The sequence below is a fragment of the Mya arenaria genome, chromosome 16 (genome assembly GCF_026914265.1).
Source record: "Mya arenaria isolate MELC-2E11 chromosome 16, ASM2691426v1".
NCBI lineage: Eukaryota > Metazoa > Mollusca > Bivalvia > Myida > Myidae > Mya > Mya arenaria.
The window spans coordinates 51,853,025-51,874,029 of record NC_069137.1 but is presented as its reverse complement, the minus strand read 5'-3'; the positions used below and the strand labels follow the sequence as shown (position 1 = coordinate 51,874,029).

Here is a 21,005-nt window from a genome sequence, read left to right as displayed (position 1 = left end):
AAATTAAACAATTGTTTCATTACTAACACAGTTCCACTATTGAACTTGATTCACTAAATGCTTTTTCTGTGAATGATATTATGGGAGTAGTTAAAATTATGTGCAAAAAAACCAACAGATTGATAATGATAATATTTTGATTTATCTCTAGAAATTGGAAGAACAAACTAAGGCAAGTCTGTGTATGATTTTGTAGAGTTCATGCTTTATAATTTGTAGAATTTTAGCATCGGTTTTCTGGTTTGTTTAGCTTGAATATTAAGGTAACAAAAACTATTATTGCACTAACCTTCAGGCAGATTAGCAACAGAAGTAATCATCTGTTTTCATTTCAAAGGATAAAGTCAGCAGGCCGGGTGCTGACTTGCACTGACTCATCGTTTTAGAAGACCAAAAATAAATGCAACTTTCTTAGTGTTTAGCATTAAATGCCCTGCAAATGTCTTTATATTAGACAGTGTACATGCACTTCAATTAAGGAATTATGGAAATTTGGCTGTTGTTTTCCTTATTTAATGGAAATTTTGTGTTTATAATATGCTTAAAGGTTTTTTAGTAGTCAGGGCTCTTATAAATGATAAAATGCCAATCTGTCTGGCAATCTCATTGAGGGAGGCATTGAAGCCTGAACACTTGAGAATAATGTTGATAAAAACAACAACTTATTTTACACATTTGCAATTCTCTATTTGTCTGTTCTTGAGTTAAAGTACTAATTAATAGTTGAAAATTAAAGTAAGTTGTACTTCTTTCTAATAAAAATATAATTTAACATCATTGTAAATGATGCTATATATACAAAAAATGTAATGGGTTTAGCATAATTAACATTATTTCTCGAAACTGATCTTGAAATTTTCAACTTTGGATACAAATCATACTTTCATTTGTAGTATACCAGTCTAACATGTAAACCTTTTAGAAAACCATACTTTTACTTAAAAAGTGGTACTTTGTGTCAACGTGTTAATAAAAGTGATTAATATAATGTTGTAATAATTTGTTTCACAATAAAATTTATGAAATAAATAAGGTGAAGATTAACAATTTATTAAATACCCTCTAATCTTTAAATACCCTCTAATCTTATTATTTTGACCATTTTCATAGCTTTGGTGTACAAACCTTGAAAGATTTCTTAAATTCAACTTTGAAAAAAAGGCATTTTTTCACCTAGTTGAAATATTTCACGAAGATGCTTCATGAAAACAGCCCCTGCACTATTCTGCATCCAACCCTTGCAACAATTATTTTATAGAAACTGTTTGAGATATCAGAAGAAAACGATGACAGTGAACAAGAAACTGCTGTTGATTATAATAGAAAGATAGTAAGATATGTGCACACAGCAGTTTGGGTTTGTTTTATGCAAGAGTTGTTTGAACTGTAGAAAAAGGTGTTGGCTTCAATATTTTCAAGTTTGTATGGAAAATAAAAAATAAAAATGTTTTTTTATGCAAGAGTTGTTGCAATGTAGAAAAAGGTTTTCATGTTTGTATGGAAGGAGTTGGTATGAAAAAAAATCATCACAGTTTGTGTTTGTTCTATGGCAGAGGTTTTTCAAACGTTAAAAAAGGGAATTGGCTTCAACATTTTAAAGTTTATATGGAATTAGTTTGTACAATTTTTGCACTGAGTTAGATTATTCTTGTTTCAAACAAAATTGTCCTTAGCTTGACTTGGTGAATTGAAGTAAAAGGAATTTAAAGAGCAGTGTCTGTTCAGGTTCATTAATTAATAAATTTGAACCTATTTATGTATAAACTTATTAACATTATTAATTTTGGCTTCATTAATAATTGCTATGCTATTTTTTTAAAGTTTTTTTTTTTGGCTTTGAGTGATGTATGCATTGTAAGAAATGAAAACAGTATATTTTACTTAACATTTTGATAAATACTTAACACAAAAAAATATTTTTTGGGATTATCATATTTAATATAATTTTAATCAAAAACATTGAAGGAGAATATTTACAGAGACAAAAAAGTGTGCTGAGCTTGATTCAATTATAAGAGAGTTTAAGAAATCAGAAATATCACAAACAATAACTTGCAAATAAGGCTTATTGATGTATAACATGTGTTTTACAGGAGAGGCTGGCCAAACTCCAGGAAGAGGTGGAAACTAAGAAAGCTACCTTATCAGAGGCTGAGAGAGGTATTTACCTTATATAAATTACGTTATTTCATTTTAACACTTATTTATTTTAGTTGAAAGATAAAGCAACAATGTTAATTACTTCCCTTTTTTGAATAGTTTATATTGGTTGATTCATTGGAGATAACATTATCATTACTCATGCAGTAGTCAACTTGAGTTGTCTTTGCTTTTGCCTTATTGTGGTAATAATGATGATTTTGTTTTGAAGGCCTAGTTAGAGCCTTGTATAAGTGACCCCCTCCAAATCTGTGTACATTACAGAACCTTTGTGTATTGATCTTAATCTACTTGCCTTAATCCCCCTTATCAGATCTCCAATCTGAGTATCCCGCTGTGCAGTTTGGGAGGTTTTATTATAGAAATGGCCATGAGCCAAAAAACGGATACACAGGAAATTGGCCCCTACTGTGACTCGAGTGCAATTAGCAGAAAATGCACAGCAGGGGATTATCATGCCAAACATTCCTTACACTAGGCCTTCAACCATTTTGTATTGAGATACCTCAGAAGATAGAAAACATGTTTTACTGAAAGTCAGGATTGAGCTAATCATGTAATAAATGACTTCTCATCATGATTATTTCCCTTGCATTTTTAGAGCTACAAAAACTTCACAATAATCAGCTAGTTGCTCTGCAGTCATCACACAAACAAGAGATAGACGAACTTCAACAACAACACCAGGAGGAAGTGGCAAAACTCACTGTAAGTTATGTCCCTTATATTGAGCATATGCTGTATTTATTATGTCCCTTGAGTAGATAAGCCTTTGTGAGCATTGCCTTATTGAACACTTGTATGCTTATTTTGACCCTTTAGTAATATGCTGCTTTAAATTATTTCCTTCAATTGAACATTTATGCTTATGCCCCTTGAGAAGACATGCAAATGTCTGTAAGCTCCCTTTAATTTAGCAATTATGCTTAAAATTTCCCTTGAGTAGACAGCAACTGCCTGTTAGCTCCCTTAAATTGAACAACTATGCTTATATGCCCCTTGAGAAGACACAGCTAATGTCATTTACTCCCCTTTTTTCAAAGCAATTATCTTATTATGTCCCTTGAGTAGACATGCTTTTTCAAGTTACCTCCCTTTAATTTAGCAATTATGCCTCATATGACCCTTGATAAAACACAGCAAATGTCAGTTAGCTCCCTTTTAAAGAGCAATTAAACTTATAATGTCCATTGTGTAGACATGCTATTTCAAGTAACCTCCTATTTATTGACCCATTATACTTAGAGAGCCCCTTAAGAAAATCTTTGCTGATTTCAATCAAAGAAAAGAGGCTATAAATAAAAACGTTATCTTTTAAATCAGTTATAGATTTTAGATTGTGAAAATTTAAAAATATGAAATAAAGACTTGAAATTCATTCATGTATTGGCCCTTGTTGTGTGCTGTGAGTTTTAGATCTTCATCAAATTGTTTTGATGAAATTATAATTATATGTGTGGTACAAAATTAGTTTTAGTAGTAGTAAAACCAAATGTTACCCCATTATTTGTGTAGCTGATGTTTTGATAGAGAAATAGAAGCACCAGTTGTGTATTATGATGCACCCCCATATCTATTATTGTATTCTTTTTATAATTGGTAGTTTAACAGTTTAAAAATGCACTAAAATTTACTTTTTTAGGATAGAATTGATTTTATATGATTTTATATTTAATTTGTAGCTTTTAAGAACTTAGAGGTGAATGCAGGTAAATTGTGGCTATTGTTTATATTTGTTGCATGCATACAAATACACTATATAAGATGGGTGGGAAAAAAAGGAATTCTAGATCTATATTTGCCAAAGTATCTGTTAAATAACAGGCTCCAATTTGTCGAAAATTCTTCAGTGATAAATCTTACATTACATGCTTAAGTTATTTTTATTTCAGTTACCGGTAGCCAAATTAGTTAAGTTTAGTTCAAACTTATTTATTTTACAATGATTGTGAAACAAATTATTACAACATTATATGTATCACACTCTTAGTTAAAGTGTGTGTTCTTGTTTTGGGGGAAACAGGAGTACCCGCAGAACCAAACTCACATGTGCCAAGGCGGGAATCAAACCTGGGTCACCTTGGTGAGAAGTTGCCCTAACCGGTTAAACTACTAGGAAAACAATAATAGGTTAAACATGGTTTTCTTTATTTTTGTTAAAACTTTTACAACTTTGCAAAAGGAGACAATAAAACAATTGAGTCCAAACAAGAATAATATGTTAAACTTGATCCTGTTATAACATACTAAAGATTTCTCGAGAAATTGGGGCCAGTTATATTGTTCATTTCGTTTAAAGAGGAAGTTATAAAGAAGTTAAGAAATGAAGGAATGTAGAAATGTAGTGTATTTGTCTGCGTCCATGTTAAGTTAAGTAACAATGTTGTATACTGTTATGTTTTCTGTTAGAGTGAAAGTAATTAAGTTTTATTTCCTTTTTTACATAACCCTTATCATATGAAATATTGTGACAGCAATGATGACAGATGGATTCAATATTTTTCATGCTTTTAAGTGGTTTATTGAAAAATGATAGTACATTCTTTCCTTAGGTCAGCACAGTGTTTGAAACAGAGTTTATTTATATTTAATAGTGCATTCTATCATATATTAAAGTGTACAATGAAATCAATACATTCACTCTGACAGAAAATGAGCTTTTTACAGAGAGGTACCATATAGTATTTTACAATACATAATCAGGGGCGGATCCAGGATTCAACGTTAGGGAGCACGCATCTTAGGAGCATGACCTTTTAACTTGCACCCCTCCCTCAGAATAGAAATTGATTTGGTTTAAAATGTTAGCAGGGGGGTTTGGGGGTAGTAAATTTAAACAATTTCTAGTCAGAAAATGGTGCAATTTTGGGCAATTTTATTCCTTATTTCCTCCTATATTGAGATTATAATAAAACTTAGCGCCTGGATCTGCTGGTGCAGATAAGTTGACAAATAAATCAAAAACTAACTACCAAATGTAAAAGCAAACATTAAATGACCTTTGGTACATCTCTGTTTTAACTGTCCAAATGTTCTAATATTGTTTGTTTTTTTCAGTTCATTTTCGTTTCTAATGTGGTGGAAGGGATATTATGTTGTTTTTGATTTTAATAATTATCTTGTTTGTTTTTAGAAACTGTATAAGCATTAATTTTTGTTGGCATATGTTTTGTGAAGATGTGAAAGATCACTGTCTGTTGACACTGTTTTTGTCGATTTTTTACTTCTCAAATCATTATGATACAAAATTGAGTTATAAATTTAACTATGATAGTCAATAACTAGAGCAGAAATCAACTGAAATGCCCCAAATTAAATTGAGAAAAAAATGGTCTCACTGTATCTCACATTATAGCCATGCAAGAGTTGTCTGTAACACAAAGGGAAGCAACCAACAGTAGAAGGATATAATAGTTGATCTTTTATTTTTGACAAATGCAATTGTACTTGAATATATAAACAAATAAAATAAAAAATGTTTTTAGGTAATCTTTGAAAATTAAATTTGATTTAAGGTTTTAAAACTAACAGATAAAAGACTATTGAGTGTAAGAAGGAGAATGTATCGGAGTTTATCATTCAGTTTGAAAACATTCATAAGACATCATTTTTTCGACCAAAACATTTTATTTCATGAATTGGCGAAAAAACAATATTTCAGCGTTGCACTACATCAGAAACTATAGTGGCTCAGTCTATCTCATATTCACACAATCATTATATTTCTAATGTTTATTTAATATAAACAGTGACTTAATGCCAGTGAATAGCCTTCAGTTTAATTGTGTTTGATTTGAATTTAAATGGTCAATAATGTTCATACTATCCAAACATAATGTACTTCTAATGGGGGATATTTGTTGACTTTCAGGAAAAAATTATGAGTTTCATTTTCATCAATACCTTAAAGTACTAATTATTGGTAATATATTGTTGTTGGCAGTAGCTTGTAGGTTTTATTTATCAACACTCTACTTCATATTAAGGTACAGTATACCACAGGTGGCAATCTCAATCAGAAAGGGTGAGCATGTCACCAAAGCTGATAATTGTTTTTATATACAATGTATATACTTAAAATGTTGTAGTTTGTACAAATCTTTTCAATATTATACAAATTTGAAACTACCAATAAATATTACTTTGTCTTAAATAAGCACTTATATTTCAGTATATATTTTATATCTCATTCTCCAAGGCGCTTTAGTTCCTTGGCCATTTAACCAAATCATTTCAAGTAATAAAACAAAATTAATGGGAACATATCTGCATTTGCCTTGAAGAGCCTGAATGCGTGAACATTTTTTGTAAAAATATTAAACATTGAGAAAACATATAATGTACATATATATAGTTATATACATTTGAAACCTGTTGGCTTGATATCCCATGGACCGACCAAAATACTTTCACCCTTGCAAATATCGAGCCAAGCAGGAATGCTTGCAATGAGTAAAACAAAACTGGTCTTTTACATCCAGTTCGAGCCAACCAGGAAAGCAAGCCAAGTGATTTTGAGCCAAGGAGTTTAGACTGTATTTATATCATTTTTCTGACGGCTCCTGGCACCTGTGGTAAACTGGACCTCTATGTTGACAATTAACACTGCATTTAAACAACTACATTATTACACTACCTGATTTTTATTTACTAAAGTACAACTATGGAATATTTATATATACATGTATGAGGTACTGAAATCATTTTTTATATGGATGTGAAGGATCATCATTGTTGAAAGTAATTGTTGTTTGGGAGTAGTTTGTTGGTACCATACTGGACCCTTATGTGAACAATTGACATTCAGGCAGCTTTTAGACACCGAAGTATACTGTTCCCTAATGTGAACAATTTACATTCATGAAGCCTTTGGACAACAAGGAATACTGTAACCTTATGTGAAAATTTGACATTCAAACAGCTTTTGGACAACAAAGTAGACTAACCTTATGTGAACAATTGACATTCAAGCAGCTTTTGGACAACAAAGTATACTGTAACCTTATGTGAAAATTTGACATTCAAACAGCTTTTGGACAACAATGTATACTGTAACCTTATCTGAGCAATTGACATGCAGTCAAGCAGCTTTAGGACAACAAAGTACTCTGTACCCTTATGTGACAATTGACATTCAAGCAGCTTCTGGACAACAAAGTATACTGTAACCTTATGTGAGCAAATGACATTTAAGCAGCTATTGGACAACAAAGTATACTGTAACCTTATGTGAACAATTCACAAAGTGTCATTCATACGATTCTACTTGATAAAAGGAGGCATTTTAAATACTTAACATTTTGGGATATAAAGAGGATCTGTGGAGTAAATGGGGCCATTTTGTTTGAACAATATCTATTTTAAAAAAATCATTTCCAACACCTACAGAGTTGAAGAATACTCAAAGGCTATGCATTGGTAATAATACCTGAAAAATAGACAAGTGTTATATACACAAAACAAAATAATCATGACAAGACTGAGAGGGAGGCTTTGAAGCTTATCTTATACAATGTCATGCTACTGGTGGCTATTTGTGAATATCATATGATGAAATAAAGTAAAACTGATACGGTAAATTTTAAGAAAAACTGGATTTTCCATTTCACTTAAGATAATATCAAACCCATTTTTAATGTACATTACATTTTTAATTATTTTTTGTACAAGAACTAAAACAACTAAAATCTACAGGGTTTTTTACTGTAATTTGACGTTGTATGTTCAGATGTATTATGGCTTTAACAAGTGGACTTAATGGACAGTGGGAAAAAACAAACACTCCAACAAAATGTTAGGACAGATTGGAGTATTTAGTTCTACGTTTGTTAAAATAGTTGTGAAATAAATGAGCATGGATGGTGAGACCAGGGAATCTGAGTACTACAAAAGTATATATGCTGTGGTAAGTATTGTTTTAGTCATAGTTGTGTGGCTACCTGAGTGAAGGTGGGTGAGGGGGTTATAGAGGGAATGCTAAATGATATGTTAAATTTGTTGCAATTTTTAAATTGACTTTTTAAAAACACATACAACTACAGTCATTGCCAGGACAAATGGTCACCAATAAAACACATACAACTACAGTCATTGCCAGGACAAATGGTCACCAATAAAACACATACAACTACAGTCATTGCCAGGACAAATGGTCACCAATAAAACACATACAACTACAGTCATTGCCAGGACAAATGGTCACCAATAAAACACATACAACTACAGTCATTGCCAGGACAAATGGTTGCCCATAAACACATACAACTACAGTCATTGCCAGGACAAATGGTTGCCAATAAAACACATACAACTACAGTCATTGCCAGGACAAATGGTCACCAATAAAACACATACAACTACAGTCATTGCCAGGACAAATGGTCACCCATAAAACACATACAACTACAGTCATTGCCAGGACAAATGGTTGCCCATAAAACACATACAACTACAGTCATTGCCAGGACAAATGGTCACCAATAAAACACATACAACTACAGTCATTGCCAGGACAAATGGTCCCCAATAAAACACATACAACTACAGTCATTGCCAGGACAAATGGTCACCAATAAAACACATACAACTACAGTCATTGCCAGGACAAATGGTCACCAATAAAACACATACAACTACTGTCATTGCCAGGACAAATGGTCACCAATAAAACACATACAACTACAGTCATTGCCAGGACAAATGGTCACCAATAAAACACATACAACTACAGTCATTGCCAGGACAAATGGTTGCCCATAAAACACATACAACTACAGTCATTGCCAGGACAAATGGTCACCCATAAACACATACAACTACAGTCATTGCCAGGACAAATGGTTGCCCATAAAACACATACAACTACAGTCATTGCCAGGACAAATGGTCACCAATAAAACACATACAACTACAGTCATTGCCAGGACAAATGGTCACCAATAAAACACATACAACTACAGTCATTGCCAGGACAAATGGTCACCAATAAAACACATACAACTACAGTCATTGCAAGAACAAATGGTCCCCAATAAAACACATACAACTACAGTCATTGCCAGGACAAATGGTTGCCCATTAAACACATACAACTACAGTCATTGCCAGGACAAATGGTCGCCCATAAAACACATACAACTACAGTCATTGCCAGGACAAATGGTCGCCCATTAAACACATACATCTACAGTCATTGCCAGGACAAATGGTTGCCCAAAAACACATACAACTACAGTCATTGCCAGGACAAATGGTTACCCATAAACACATACTACTGTCATTGCCAGGACAAATGGTTACCCATAAACACATACAACTACAGTCATTGCCAGGACAAATGGTCACCCATAAACACATACAACTACAGTCATTGCCAGGACAAATGGTTGCCCATAAAACACATACAACTACAGTCATTGCCAGGACAAATGGTCACCCATAAACACATACAACTACAGTCATTGCCTGGACAAATGGTCACCCATTAAACACATACAACTACAGTCATTGCCAGGACAAATGGTTGCCCATAAAACACATACAACTACAGTCATTGCCAGGACAAATGGTCACCCATAAACACATACAACTACAGTCATTGCCAGGACAAATGGTTGCCCATTAAACACATACAACTACAGTCATTGCCAGGACAAATGGTTGCCCATAAAACACATACAACTACAGTCATTGCCAGGACAAATGGTTGCCCATAAAACACATACAACTACAGTCATTGCCTGGACAAATGGTCACCCATAAACACATACAACTACAGTCATTGCCAGGACAAATGGTTACCCATAAAACACATACAATTACAGTCATTGCCAGGAAAAATGGTCACCCATAAACACATACAACTACAGTCATTGCCATGACAAATGGTTGCCCATAAAACACATACAACTACAGTCATTGCCAGGACAAATGGTTGCCCATAAACACATACAACTACAGTCATTGCCAGGACAAATGGTTGCCCATAAAACACATACAACTACAGTCATTGTGGACAAATGGTTACCCATAAACACATACAACTACAGTCATTGCCAGGACAAATGGTCACCCATAAACACATACAACTACAGTCATTGCCAGGACAAATGGTCACCCATAAACACATACAACTACAGTCATTGCCAGGACAAATGGTTGCCCATAAAACACATACAACTACAGTCATTGCCAGGACAAATGGTTGCCCATAAACACATACAACTACAGTCATTGCCAGGACAAATGGTTGCCCATAAAACACATACAACTACAGTCATTGCCAGGACAAATGGTTGCCCATAAAACACATACAACTACAGTCATTGCCTGGACAAATGGTTGCCCATAAAACACATACAACTACAAACATTGCCAGGACAAATGGTCACCCATAAACACATACAACTACAGTCATTGCCAGGACAAATGGTCACCCATAAACACATACAACTACAGTCATTGCCAGGACAAATGGTCACCAATAAAACACATACAACTACAGTCATTGCCAGGACAAATGGTTACACATTAAACACATACAACTACAGTCATTGCCAGGACAAATGGTCACCCATTAAACACATACAACTACAGTCATTGCCAGGACAAATGGTCACCCATTAAACACATACAACTACAGTCATTGCCTGGACAAATGGTTACACATTAAACACATACAACTACAGTCATTGCCAGGACAAATGGTCACCCATTAAACACATACAACTACAGTCATTGCCTGGACAAATGGTTACACATTAAACACATACAACTACAGTCATTGCCAGGACAAATGGTCACCCATTAAACACATACAACTACAGTCATTGCTAGGACAAATGGTCACCCATTAAACACATACAACTACAGTCATTGCCAGGACAAATGGTCACCCATTAAACACATAAAACTACAGTCATTGCCGGGACAAATGGTTACACATTAAACACATACAACTACAGCCATTGCCAGTACAAATGGTTATCCATTAAACACATTCAATGACAGTGTATGCCTGGACAAATGGTTACACATTAAACACAAACAACTGCCGCGAGGCATTGCAAGATACATACAACTACAGTTATAGCCAAGACATAATGGTATCCAATTAAACATACAACTGCATTCAATTCCTGACCAAACGGTAACTTGTCAAACATATCCTGACAAATGTATTACAATCTTCTTTAAATATAAAATACACAGTTCTCTTTGTCAGAATTGCAATGCCAGTGCTTTTCTTTTTAGCTCACCTGATATTGTGATAGGGTGATTGTCCGTTGCCCGTCCATTGTCAGTACATCTGTCATCAACATTTTTCTTCAAATAAGTTCTCCTCCTAAACCACTGTAACAATTTCAAATAAAGTTTTCACTTATAATTTGTCTTTATGGAAAACTTTGAAAATCTTTTCTTCAGAAACCATTATCCTGATTTCAAAATATTTTCATGAGACTCTTTTGTTATTTTTTTTATAATTATTTTATGGTTTTAAAATAATTGAAGATATCAACTTCAATCTTTATTAACTTTTTTCACAGGGCTCTCTTTTGTGACATTAAGGTATATAAAGCCAACTTAAATATAGTGAGAGTTAATGGGGTGAGTCATGGGGTCCAGTATGTTGTCCGATAAATAACTTTAGAATCCTTAGTCCAATCAGGTGAGCAATATAGGGCTATCTTGGCTCTCTTGTTTATTAATTTTGATTTAAAACGTCAAATTTAGTGAAGATCATTCTGACCTCATAGTAATGTTTAAAAAAGCCATTCCTTTGTATAAAGATATTCAGTTTTATGGTGCAAAGCTATTAACAAGATTTTATAAAAAAAAAAATGCATTAAGATTAACATTATGTATGAAATATACCACCTGCAGTGTCATGAAATGTTTTATGAGTTATGTTAATGATTTCATTCCAAACTTTTCGAATGAAGCCTTGAACAAGATCAAATTCCTACATTATAATTATCGAGTCTATCCTAGTGCTGTAAAATCACATTACTGATATATATATTTCTTCAGAATTTCGATGTTGATGAATATCTTTATATCCAATTTTGCAAAGTTAACATTGATTTTTAACACAATTTATATTCATTAATGAAAAAATGGGAATCAAGATTTCAACCCTTTGCTATTCTGCAAGACAAACTTTGTCAAACCTAATTAGAAAATTGTGTTTGCAAACAACTTTACCTATAATTCTGCATGGCAAATAAATCTCCAATGTTACCACATCAGCCATCAAATTAGAACGTTAATATCCTTGAAAAGATTTTCTTGCTTAAATTTGTGTAACCCTGTAATTCCTTTACATACTGATAAAAATCTTACTTTAAAGAACAGATATAAAAGATAATACTCTCTTGACATGCTTGATCATCTAGTTTTAAAGAAATCGATTAAATTGATGGTATGAGGGGAGGGGGGGTGATTGAATTTTTTAAACCTTTTGACATGAATTTGCAAACAGTCTTACATTTTGAATTCTCTGTGATAAATATTGAATACATTTCTGCTGCTTAATTGAAGAAGAAGACAGTCTGGTTAAAATTGTCATAGACAGGGCGTGTCCCATGAGTGTAGTATTCCTTGTATGATTGCGATAGATGATGTTGTTGATGGGGATAGTTGATGTTGTTGATGGCGATACAGGGGTTGCCATTGTAAAATTGTACTTTTAATTCTTTATTACATCATTTTATTTGTCAGGAGTACATTTTAATCACTTTATATCATTTGTAAAGGAAGTTGTAGTTTTTAATGTTAATGACATTATTTCAGTGGTATTAGCAGTAGTTTTTAATGTTAATGACATTATTTCAGTGGTAGGGAGTACTTTTTAATGTTAAAGCTGCACTCTCACAGATTGAATGTTTTGACAACTTTTTTTTTTTGTCTTGGAACGTGAGCCAATTTTGGCGAAAATGCATGGAAACCAGTTATAAAAGACTGCTAACAAAAAATTAGATTGCAGATTTATATAAATTATTCTAAATAAGTTCAAAAAATGATGTTTTTTTGCATTTTTCTAAAACCGTTAGTAACTTGTGATCTGATCTTTTGTCAGCAATCTTTTTCATAGGTTGGCAGATATTAACGCTGTTAAAAATTTGCTGTTTCCAAGACAAAAAATAAAAAGGTTGTAAAAACAGTATATCTGTGAGAGTGCAGCTTTAATCACATTATTTCAGTGGTAATTTGTACATTTTAATGTAAATCACATTATTGCAGTGGTAATTAGTACATTTTAATGAAACATCACATTATTGCAGTGGTAATTAGTACATTTTAATGTTAATCACATTATTGCAGTGGTAATTAGTACATTATAATGTTAATCACATTATTGCAGTGGTAATTAGTACATTATAATGTTAATCACATTATTGCAGTGGTAATTTGTACATTTTAATGTTAATCACATTATTGAGGTGGTAATTACCATAGCGAAAATTTCATGATTGAAACATCTCTTAACATGTTTTAAACACGTTCTAACATGTTATTTCGAAATGTTTGAACATGTTTTAAACATGTTTAAACATGCACGTTAAATGGCACCACGATCTAACATGATCAGTCAACAATCGTGATTAGTCATGTTTGATGATCAAAAAAAGAGTAACATGGTCAATCACATTTTGACATGTTTTTGTTCTATCCAGCTATCATGCTTTGACATGTTTGAAAACGTTCACAGAACATGTTTTAATATGGTTGATCATGTAACTACTACTTTACTGTCAAACACATCTAAACATGTTTAAAAATGTTCCCAAAACATGATGGAACATGTTTAAACATGCACGTTAAATGGCACCACGATCCAAACACATCTAAACATGTTTAAACATATATACAAATCAAGATCCCATAACATGGTGGAACATGTTCTAATATATCCAAATCAAGGGGACATTTGACATTTTCAAACATGTTCAAACATTTCCAAAAGAACAGAGCTGACATTGAAATGATCTCTCATCCACTACTTTTCATTATTAACCTGAAGAACTTTTTTTTTTATTTGACAAGATATAATAACGAACTCACAACATTGTTAAATAGGTAGTCTGGAGCATTTTGACATGAAAACAAAGTGATAATGTCAACAGACTTTTTAGAATAAATGTGAGTTTTTTTATAAAAAATATTAATATTCTATTGTAAAATTTGTTAACTCCCTACTAACATGTCGCCAAAAATATATGTTTCACTCCCCTAAAAGATCGTTCCTCAAAACAATAAAAACTTTTTTAAAGGTTTTAGTTTTTGACCTTCCCCACCCACTTTTGCATCGCTGCCGGCCCATTACAATTGATCCTTTTTCTCGACAAAAATAGCTTACCAACGTTAAGAAACAAATTTAAAAGCTGCTTTAATATATATATATATAAATTAAGTATTAGCTGAACGCTAGTCAAAAACAAGCATTTAACTGTGTTTCTACACAAACGTATTTCGTATGTTTGTCGCGAAAATGTATTACAACAAAACATATTTGCTCATTACTTCAAAATGTTGCTATGTTATTTTAAACAATAATATTAACGTAAAAGATCGTTATAAAAGTTACTGAATTATACTCCTTACATCGCTTGAACTTACCTTAAATAAACGAAACAAGACATCAGTTTATTTGGCGCATTATTTCGACAAAAATGGCGGGCGTTCGAAACTATCTCCGCCAGTGAAGAGCGTTTCGTCTTAAATGCGTAACCGTTAGAATATAGTTATATAGCTACGTTAAAATATGGCTATAGTATTTTGTAAATATTATATTTAACCGGTTTAACAACTAATTAACCAGTGTTGACCACAGGTGCTCGTCACATTGCCTGGATACAGTAATTTTATATAAAATAAAATATTTTTTATATTTATTTATTTATTATTTTTTTTTGACAAGATAGTGAATATATGTCATTTTAAAAAATATTCCACATTTTTCATGAAAAAAAGTTACTAATAACTTGACAAAATCTTGACAAAAAAATAAATAAAAAATCTATTAAAAAAATACTATATAAAAAATATAAATTACTGTATCCAGGCAATGTGACCAGCAATCCATGGCACCTTACATGATACATATGATATATGTGGTGCTTTAATTCAAATAAACTTAATTTTAATGTTCATGTTATTTTGATATGGAATTTTCTTTACGTTTGTTATTTTTTTATTTATAATCTTTGGGTTATAACTGGGCCAAATGTGTTACACTAAATGCACCAGCCAGTTGTAACCACAGCTACCTCAACTTCCTGCCTGTTGCTGATGCAACTACTTGTTTTTGGACAAGTTTCCTTTCAAAGACATATGCAGAACATTTTAAGAACTTGCCATGTTCATAAGCTGTTCCTATGATGTGCCAAATTGTTTAAAAAGAACATTTCAAGAACATATTAAGAACATAAAAGTTCATAAACTATTCTTTAAATGTGCCAACTTGTCTTTATGAACAGTTCAAGAACATTTTAAGTGCAAACACTATTCATGAACTGTTCTTATATTGTGCTAGACTTTAATATAGAACAGTATTAGAACAACAATAGTCTTTAAAAATTCAAGAACTGTTCTTAAAAAGTGTTCTTGAACTGTTCAAGTACAACTGTTCTTAAAAGTGATCAGTTACTGTTCTAGTACAGTTTTGCATAGTTCTTGAACAGTAATTAAACACAAGAACATCATTTCACAGAGGTTATGCCTCATATTGTGGTACATAATCCCCGGCTCCTGACATTAAGATCCCACCTTAATTTACCATTTTAATTAATTTTGCAACATGTACTTCTTCCCAGTGCCCTTTGATGCTTTATATCAATGCCTATCTTGTATTCCATTAATGCTGTAAAATTGTTGAAATGGGGACGATATGTTTAACCTCCATTTATGGCCTAGCAGATGGATTCTAGGATAATAACCCAGGAGATGCTGAATCATGCTCTGAGGTGTCTAAAACATTTGTTATATTCAAAATTCAGTCATGTTTAAACATGTTTGCTTTCCTATAAAAAAAATTGGAAACAAAACAACTGAAACTATTCTTTTTATCAATGTTTTCACAGAAAGTAATATCCTGTTGTAAGACGTAATTTAAAAAATGCTTATTTGTTAAAAAATATCGACTTTGAATCTATCATGTTCAGCCATGTTTGATCATGTATGTTATTCTCTAAGTAATGGGTCAATGTGTCAGTACTTATTAAAGCGATTAAGGCTATTTTTACACAAAGTTGAAATGTATGGATACTTTTTTATCCAAAAGAATAACTTATTTGATGAAAGTAACAAGAAAAAAGAGAGATTTGTTTGATTATTTTTTTTATAAATTTATCATGTTTATTCATGATTGAATATGTTGATTTTTTGTAAGATTGTTTGCAGAAAAAAACAATCCTTATGATTTTTTCCTCTCCCTGAAAGACATTATAATATTAGTTGAAATAAATACAGATGTTTTATTGAACAAATTGTAATTTTCATCCACAATCATGTTTGATGGTCAAACATGTTTATAAGACATGATTGACCAACGTGATCAATGAGGCAAAAAACATGTTTGTACACATCTTAACATGTTTAATCATATAACATGATTTCTTTTTCGCTATGGTAGTACATTATAATGTTAATCACATTATTGCAGTGGTAATTAGTAAATTTTAATGTAAATCACATTATTGCGGTGGTAATTAGTACATTATAATTTTAATCACATTATTGCAGTGGTAATTAGTAAATTTTAATGTTAATCACATTATTTTAGTGGTAAGGAGTAGTTTTTAATGTTAATCAAGTTATTTCAGTGGCATTTAGGAATACTTTTAAATCTTAATCTGCAGTAAGCCAGTCTCACAATAAAATCCTCATTACTATGACAAACCCAAGCATTCAATTGAGCATTGCCTTAACAGTATTCACACAAGACCGATAAGCAAAGATAAGTAATATTTAAAGGTATCCAAATACGGCATGTATTATACTAGCCCAAATTTGTTTAAATAAACCCCTATCATGAATTGCTAATTTAGAAATTGTCAATTTATTTTTCAATGCCTTAGCCTGGGTCTGTCTGCTGTATTTGTGTATCTGTTTAGCTTTAATACTATAAAAGAACATGGTATGAAAAGAAGTTCCTAAATTCACAGGGTAGGGAATATGTTTAATACTGTTAGGTTTCATATAATTATTCCTATGAATGTTAAGACTGTACTCTCAACTGGGATGAAATATTGTTCCCAAAACTATGAACAAAAAAGAGTAAATCACATGTTCACTGACATCCGCAAAGAAATTATGGGCAAGAATACTGCAACAAAACATCGGTTTGTTAAATATTCTGTAACTTTCAAAATGAATATGTGAATAACTCGACAAGGAAGGCGTTATTTGAAGATGACTCTATTTCTTTGTTTACAGTTCATGCACAATTTTAACAAACAGGATTTTTTTAAATATGTTACAGGCATTTTAAAACTGTCACAGACTGTAAAAATGTCTAAAAATTTCATTCCATTTGTGCACGAAGAACTTTTTAAGTTCATTTAATATTTTTTCTTTTTTAACTGCCTCAGACATCTCACAAAAAAAAACATTAAAACAATTAAAGAAGCACTAAATTCAGCTATGTTTTATATTTTACAATTTTGCATTTTTAGCTCACCTGTCACATAGTGACAAGGTGAGCTTTTGTGATCACAATTTGTCCGGCGTCCGTCCGTAAACTTTTACTTTAAACGACATCTCCTCATAAACCGCTTAGCCAATTTCATCCAAACTTCACAGGAATGTTCCTTGGGTGGTCCCCTTTGAAAATTGTTCAAAGAATTGAATTCCATGCAGAACTCTGGTTGCCATGGCAATGGAAAGGAAAAACTTTAAAAATCTTCTTCTCCCAAACCACAAGGCTTAGGCCGTTGATATATGGTAGGTAGGATCCCCAAATGGTCCTCTACCAAGATTGTTCAAATTATGGCCCTTTGGTCAAAATTGGCCCCGCCCCGGAGGGTCATGGTGTATGTTTATAGTGAAAACTTAAAAAATCTTCTCCTCTGAACTTACTTGGCCTAGAGCTTAGATATTTGTCATGATTCATCGTCTAGTGGACCTCTACAAAGTTTGTTCAAATTATGGCCCTGGGGTCAAAATTGGCCCCGCCCCGGGGGATCGTGGGTATGCACTATATGTTTATAGTTAAAACTTCAAAAATCTTCTCCTCTGAACTTACTTGGACTAGAGCTTAGATATTTGGCATGATTCATCGTCTAGTGGACGTTTACAAAGATTGTTCAAATTATGGCCTTAGGGTCAAAATTGGCTCCGCCCCAGGGGGTCATGGGTTTTCTCTATATGTTTGTAGTGAAAACTTCAAAAATCTTCTCCTTTGAACTTACTTGGACTAGAGCTTAGATATTTGGCATGATTCATCGTCTAGTGGACCTCTACAAAGATTGTTCAAATTATGGCCTTGGGGTCAAAATTGGCCCCGCCCCGGGGGGTCATGGGTATACTTGATATGTTTATAGTTAAAACTTCAAAAATCTTCTCCTCTTAACTTACTTGGACTAGAGCTTAGATATTTGGCATGATTCATCGTCTATTGGACCTCTACAAAGATTGTTCAACTTATGGCCTTGGGGTCAAAATTGGCCCTGCCCCGGGGGGTTAGGGTATTCTCTATATGTTTATAGTGAAAACTTCAAAAATCTTCTCCTTTGAACTTACTTGGACTCGAGCTTAGATATTTGGCATGATTCATCGTCAAGTGGACCTCTACAAAGATTGTTCAAATTATGGCCTTGGGGTCAAAATTGGCCCCGCCCCGGGGGGTCATGGGTATACTTGATATGTTTATAGTTAAAACTTCAAAAATCTTCTCCTCTTAACTTACTTGGACTAGAGCTTAGATATTTGGCATGATTCATCGTCTAGTGGAGCTCTACAAAGATTGTTCAAATTATGGCCATGTGGTCAAAATTGGCCCCGCCCCTGGATGGTCATGGGTTTTCTCTATATGTTTATATTAAAAAAAATCAAAAATCTCCTCTGAAAGTACGTTGCTTAGAGCTTAGATATTTGGCTTGATTCATCGTCTAGTGGACCTCTACAAAGATTGTTCAAATTATGGCCTTGGGGTCAAAATTGGCCCCGCCCAGGGGGGGGGGGGGTAGGGTATTCTCTATATGTTTATAGTTAAAACTTCAAAAATCTTCTCCTCTGAACTTACTTGGACTAGAGCTTAGATATTTGGCATGATTCATCGTCTAGTGGACCTCTACAAAGATTGATCAAATTATGGCCTTGGGGTCAAAATTGGCCCCACCCCCTTCGGGGGTCATGGGTTTTCTCTATATGTGTATAGTGAAAATTTAAAAATCATCTCCTCTGAACTTATGTGGCTTAGAGCTTAGATATTTGGCATGATTCATTGTCTAGTGGACCTCTACAAAGTTTGTTCAAATTATGGCCCTGGGGTCAAAATTGGCCACACCCCGGGGCTGATGGGTTTTCTCTATATGTGTTATAGTGAAAACTTAAAAAATCTTCTCCGAACTCACAAAGACAAGTAACGTCTTAATTTAAACTGGATAACATATTTAGTACACATACCAATTTTCAATATGGGCCACATACAACAATTAATAACAAAAATATACATATATAGATACACATGTAAAATCAAGTAGTGACAAGAGCTTAGATATTTGGCATGATATATCATCTAGTTGACTTGTACCAATATTGTTCAATCTTTGGCCCTGGGGTTAAAAAATGGCCCCACCCGGGCGGTCATATGTATATGATGAAAACTTATAAAATCTTCTTCTCCGAAACCAAAAGGCGAAGGCCTTAGATATTTGGTATGAAGCATTGTTTATCGGACCACTATTAAGATTGTTCAAACTTTAGCCCTGGGGTCAAATTGGCCACGCCCCATGTTCATAGGCTTAGGTTTTCAATATTATTATATAGTCTTATATAATAAAACTTAAAAAATCCTTTTCTCCAAAATATAAGACCTAGAGCTTTCATATTTGGTATATAGTGTTACCTAGTGGACTAACACCAAAGGTATTCAAATTATTGTCCCGGTGTCTAATTGGCCTTGCTCAGGGGTCATTTGTTTTTACATTGTCTTGTCACCTTAAAAATCTTTTCCTCTGAAAGTAAAGATCAGAATGACTCCATACTTGATATGTAGCATCCTTACATGGTCCTCTCTCAACTTTGTTCAAATGGTTTTGTTTGGCCCCTTTTAGGGGTCACCAGAGCAAAAAATAGAAAAACCTTTAAACAACTTGATCTTATTAACTGCTTGATGGATCTTCAAGTCTGAAGCATCCTAGCATGGGCCTCTGTCAGGTCTTTTCAAATAATTTTGTTTGGCCCCTTTTAAGGGCCACCAGAGCTAAAATTAGTAAAAATAACTTAACATTTTCTTCGCATGAACCCCTTGATAGATCTTCAGCAAATTTGGTTTGAAGTGTCCTTGCATGGACCTCTCTTAAATTTGTTCACATAATTTTGTTTGGCCCCTTTTAGCTAAAAATAGAGTAAAAAACGATTATTCTTGTGAACCTCTTGATGGATATTTACCAAATTTGGTCTGAAGCACCCTTGCATAGACTTCTCTCAAATGTATTAAAATAATTTTGTTTGGTCTCTTTTATTTTCATATTTGCATATTGATGGAACCGTACAGAGATATTGAATGGCGTACTAGTTAGTGCAACATCCATTTAACTTAATGAAAAGTGACCAGCCAATATTCTTTGAGAACAAATATCAAGCTATATTGATTACAAAGGTTAAACTCTTTTACTCAGGTG

At 33.1% G+C, this 21,005-nt stretch overlaps 1 protein-coding gene across 11 annotated transcripts in view; it reads left to right on the top strand.

Moving 5' to 3' along the window:
* LOC128222095 (myosin-11-like) overlaps positions 1-21,005 on the top strand; it is a 117,231-nt gene that overhangs the window by 17,140 nt on the left and 79,086 nt on the right. For 6 of the 11 annotated variants that reach the window (XM_052930935.1, XM_052930936.1, XM_052930932.1 and 3 more), the window contains 4 exons: positions 152-172; positions 1,259-1,330; positions 2,094-2,160; positions 2,762-2,868. In XM_052930935.1, coding sequence (XP_052786895.1) covers positions 152-172; positions 1,259-1,330; positions 2,094-2,160; positions 2,762-2,868 — 267 coding nt within the window. The remainder of the gene's footprint in view (positions 1-151; positions 173-1,258; positions 1,331-2,093; positions 2,161-2,761; positions 2,869-21,005) is intronic. The other 5 variants (XM_052930937.1, XM_052930933.1, XM_052930938.1 and 2 more) reach the window with 3 other exon arrangements.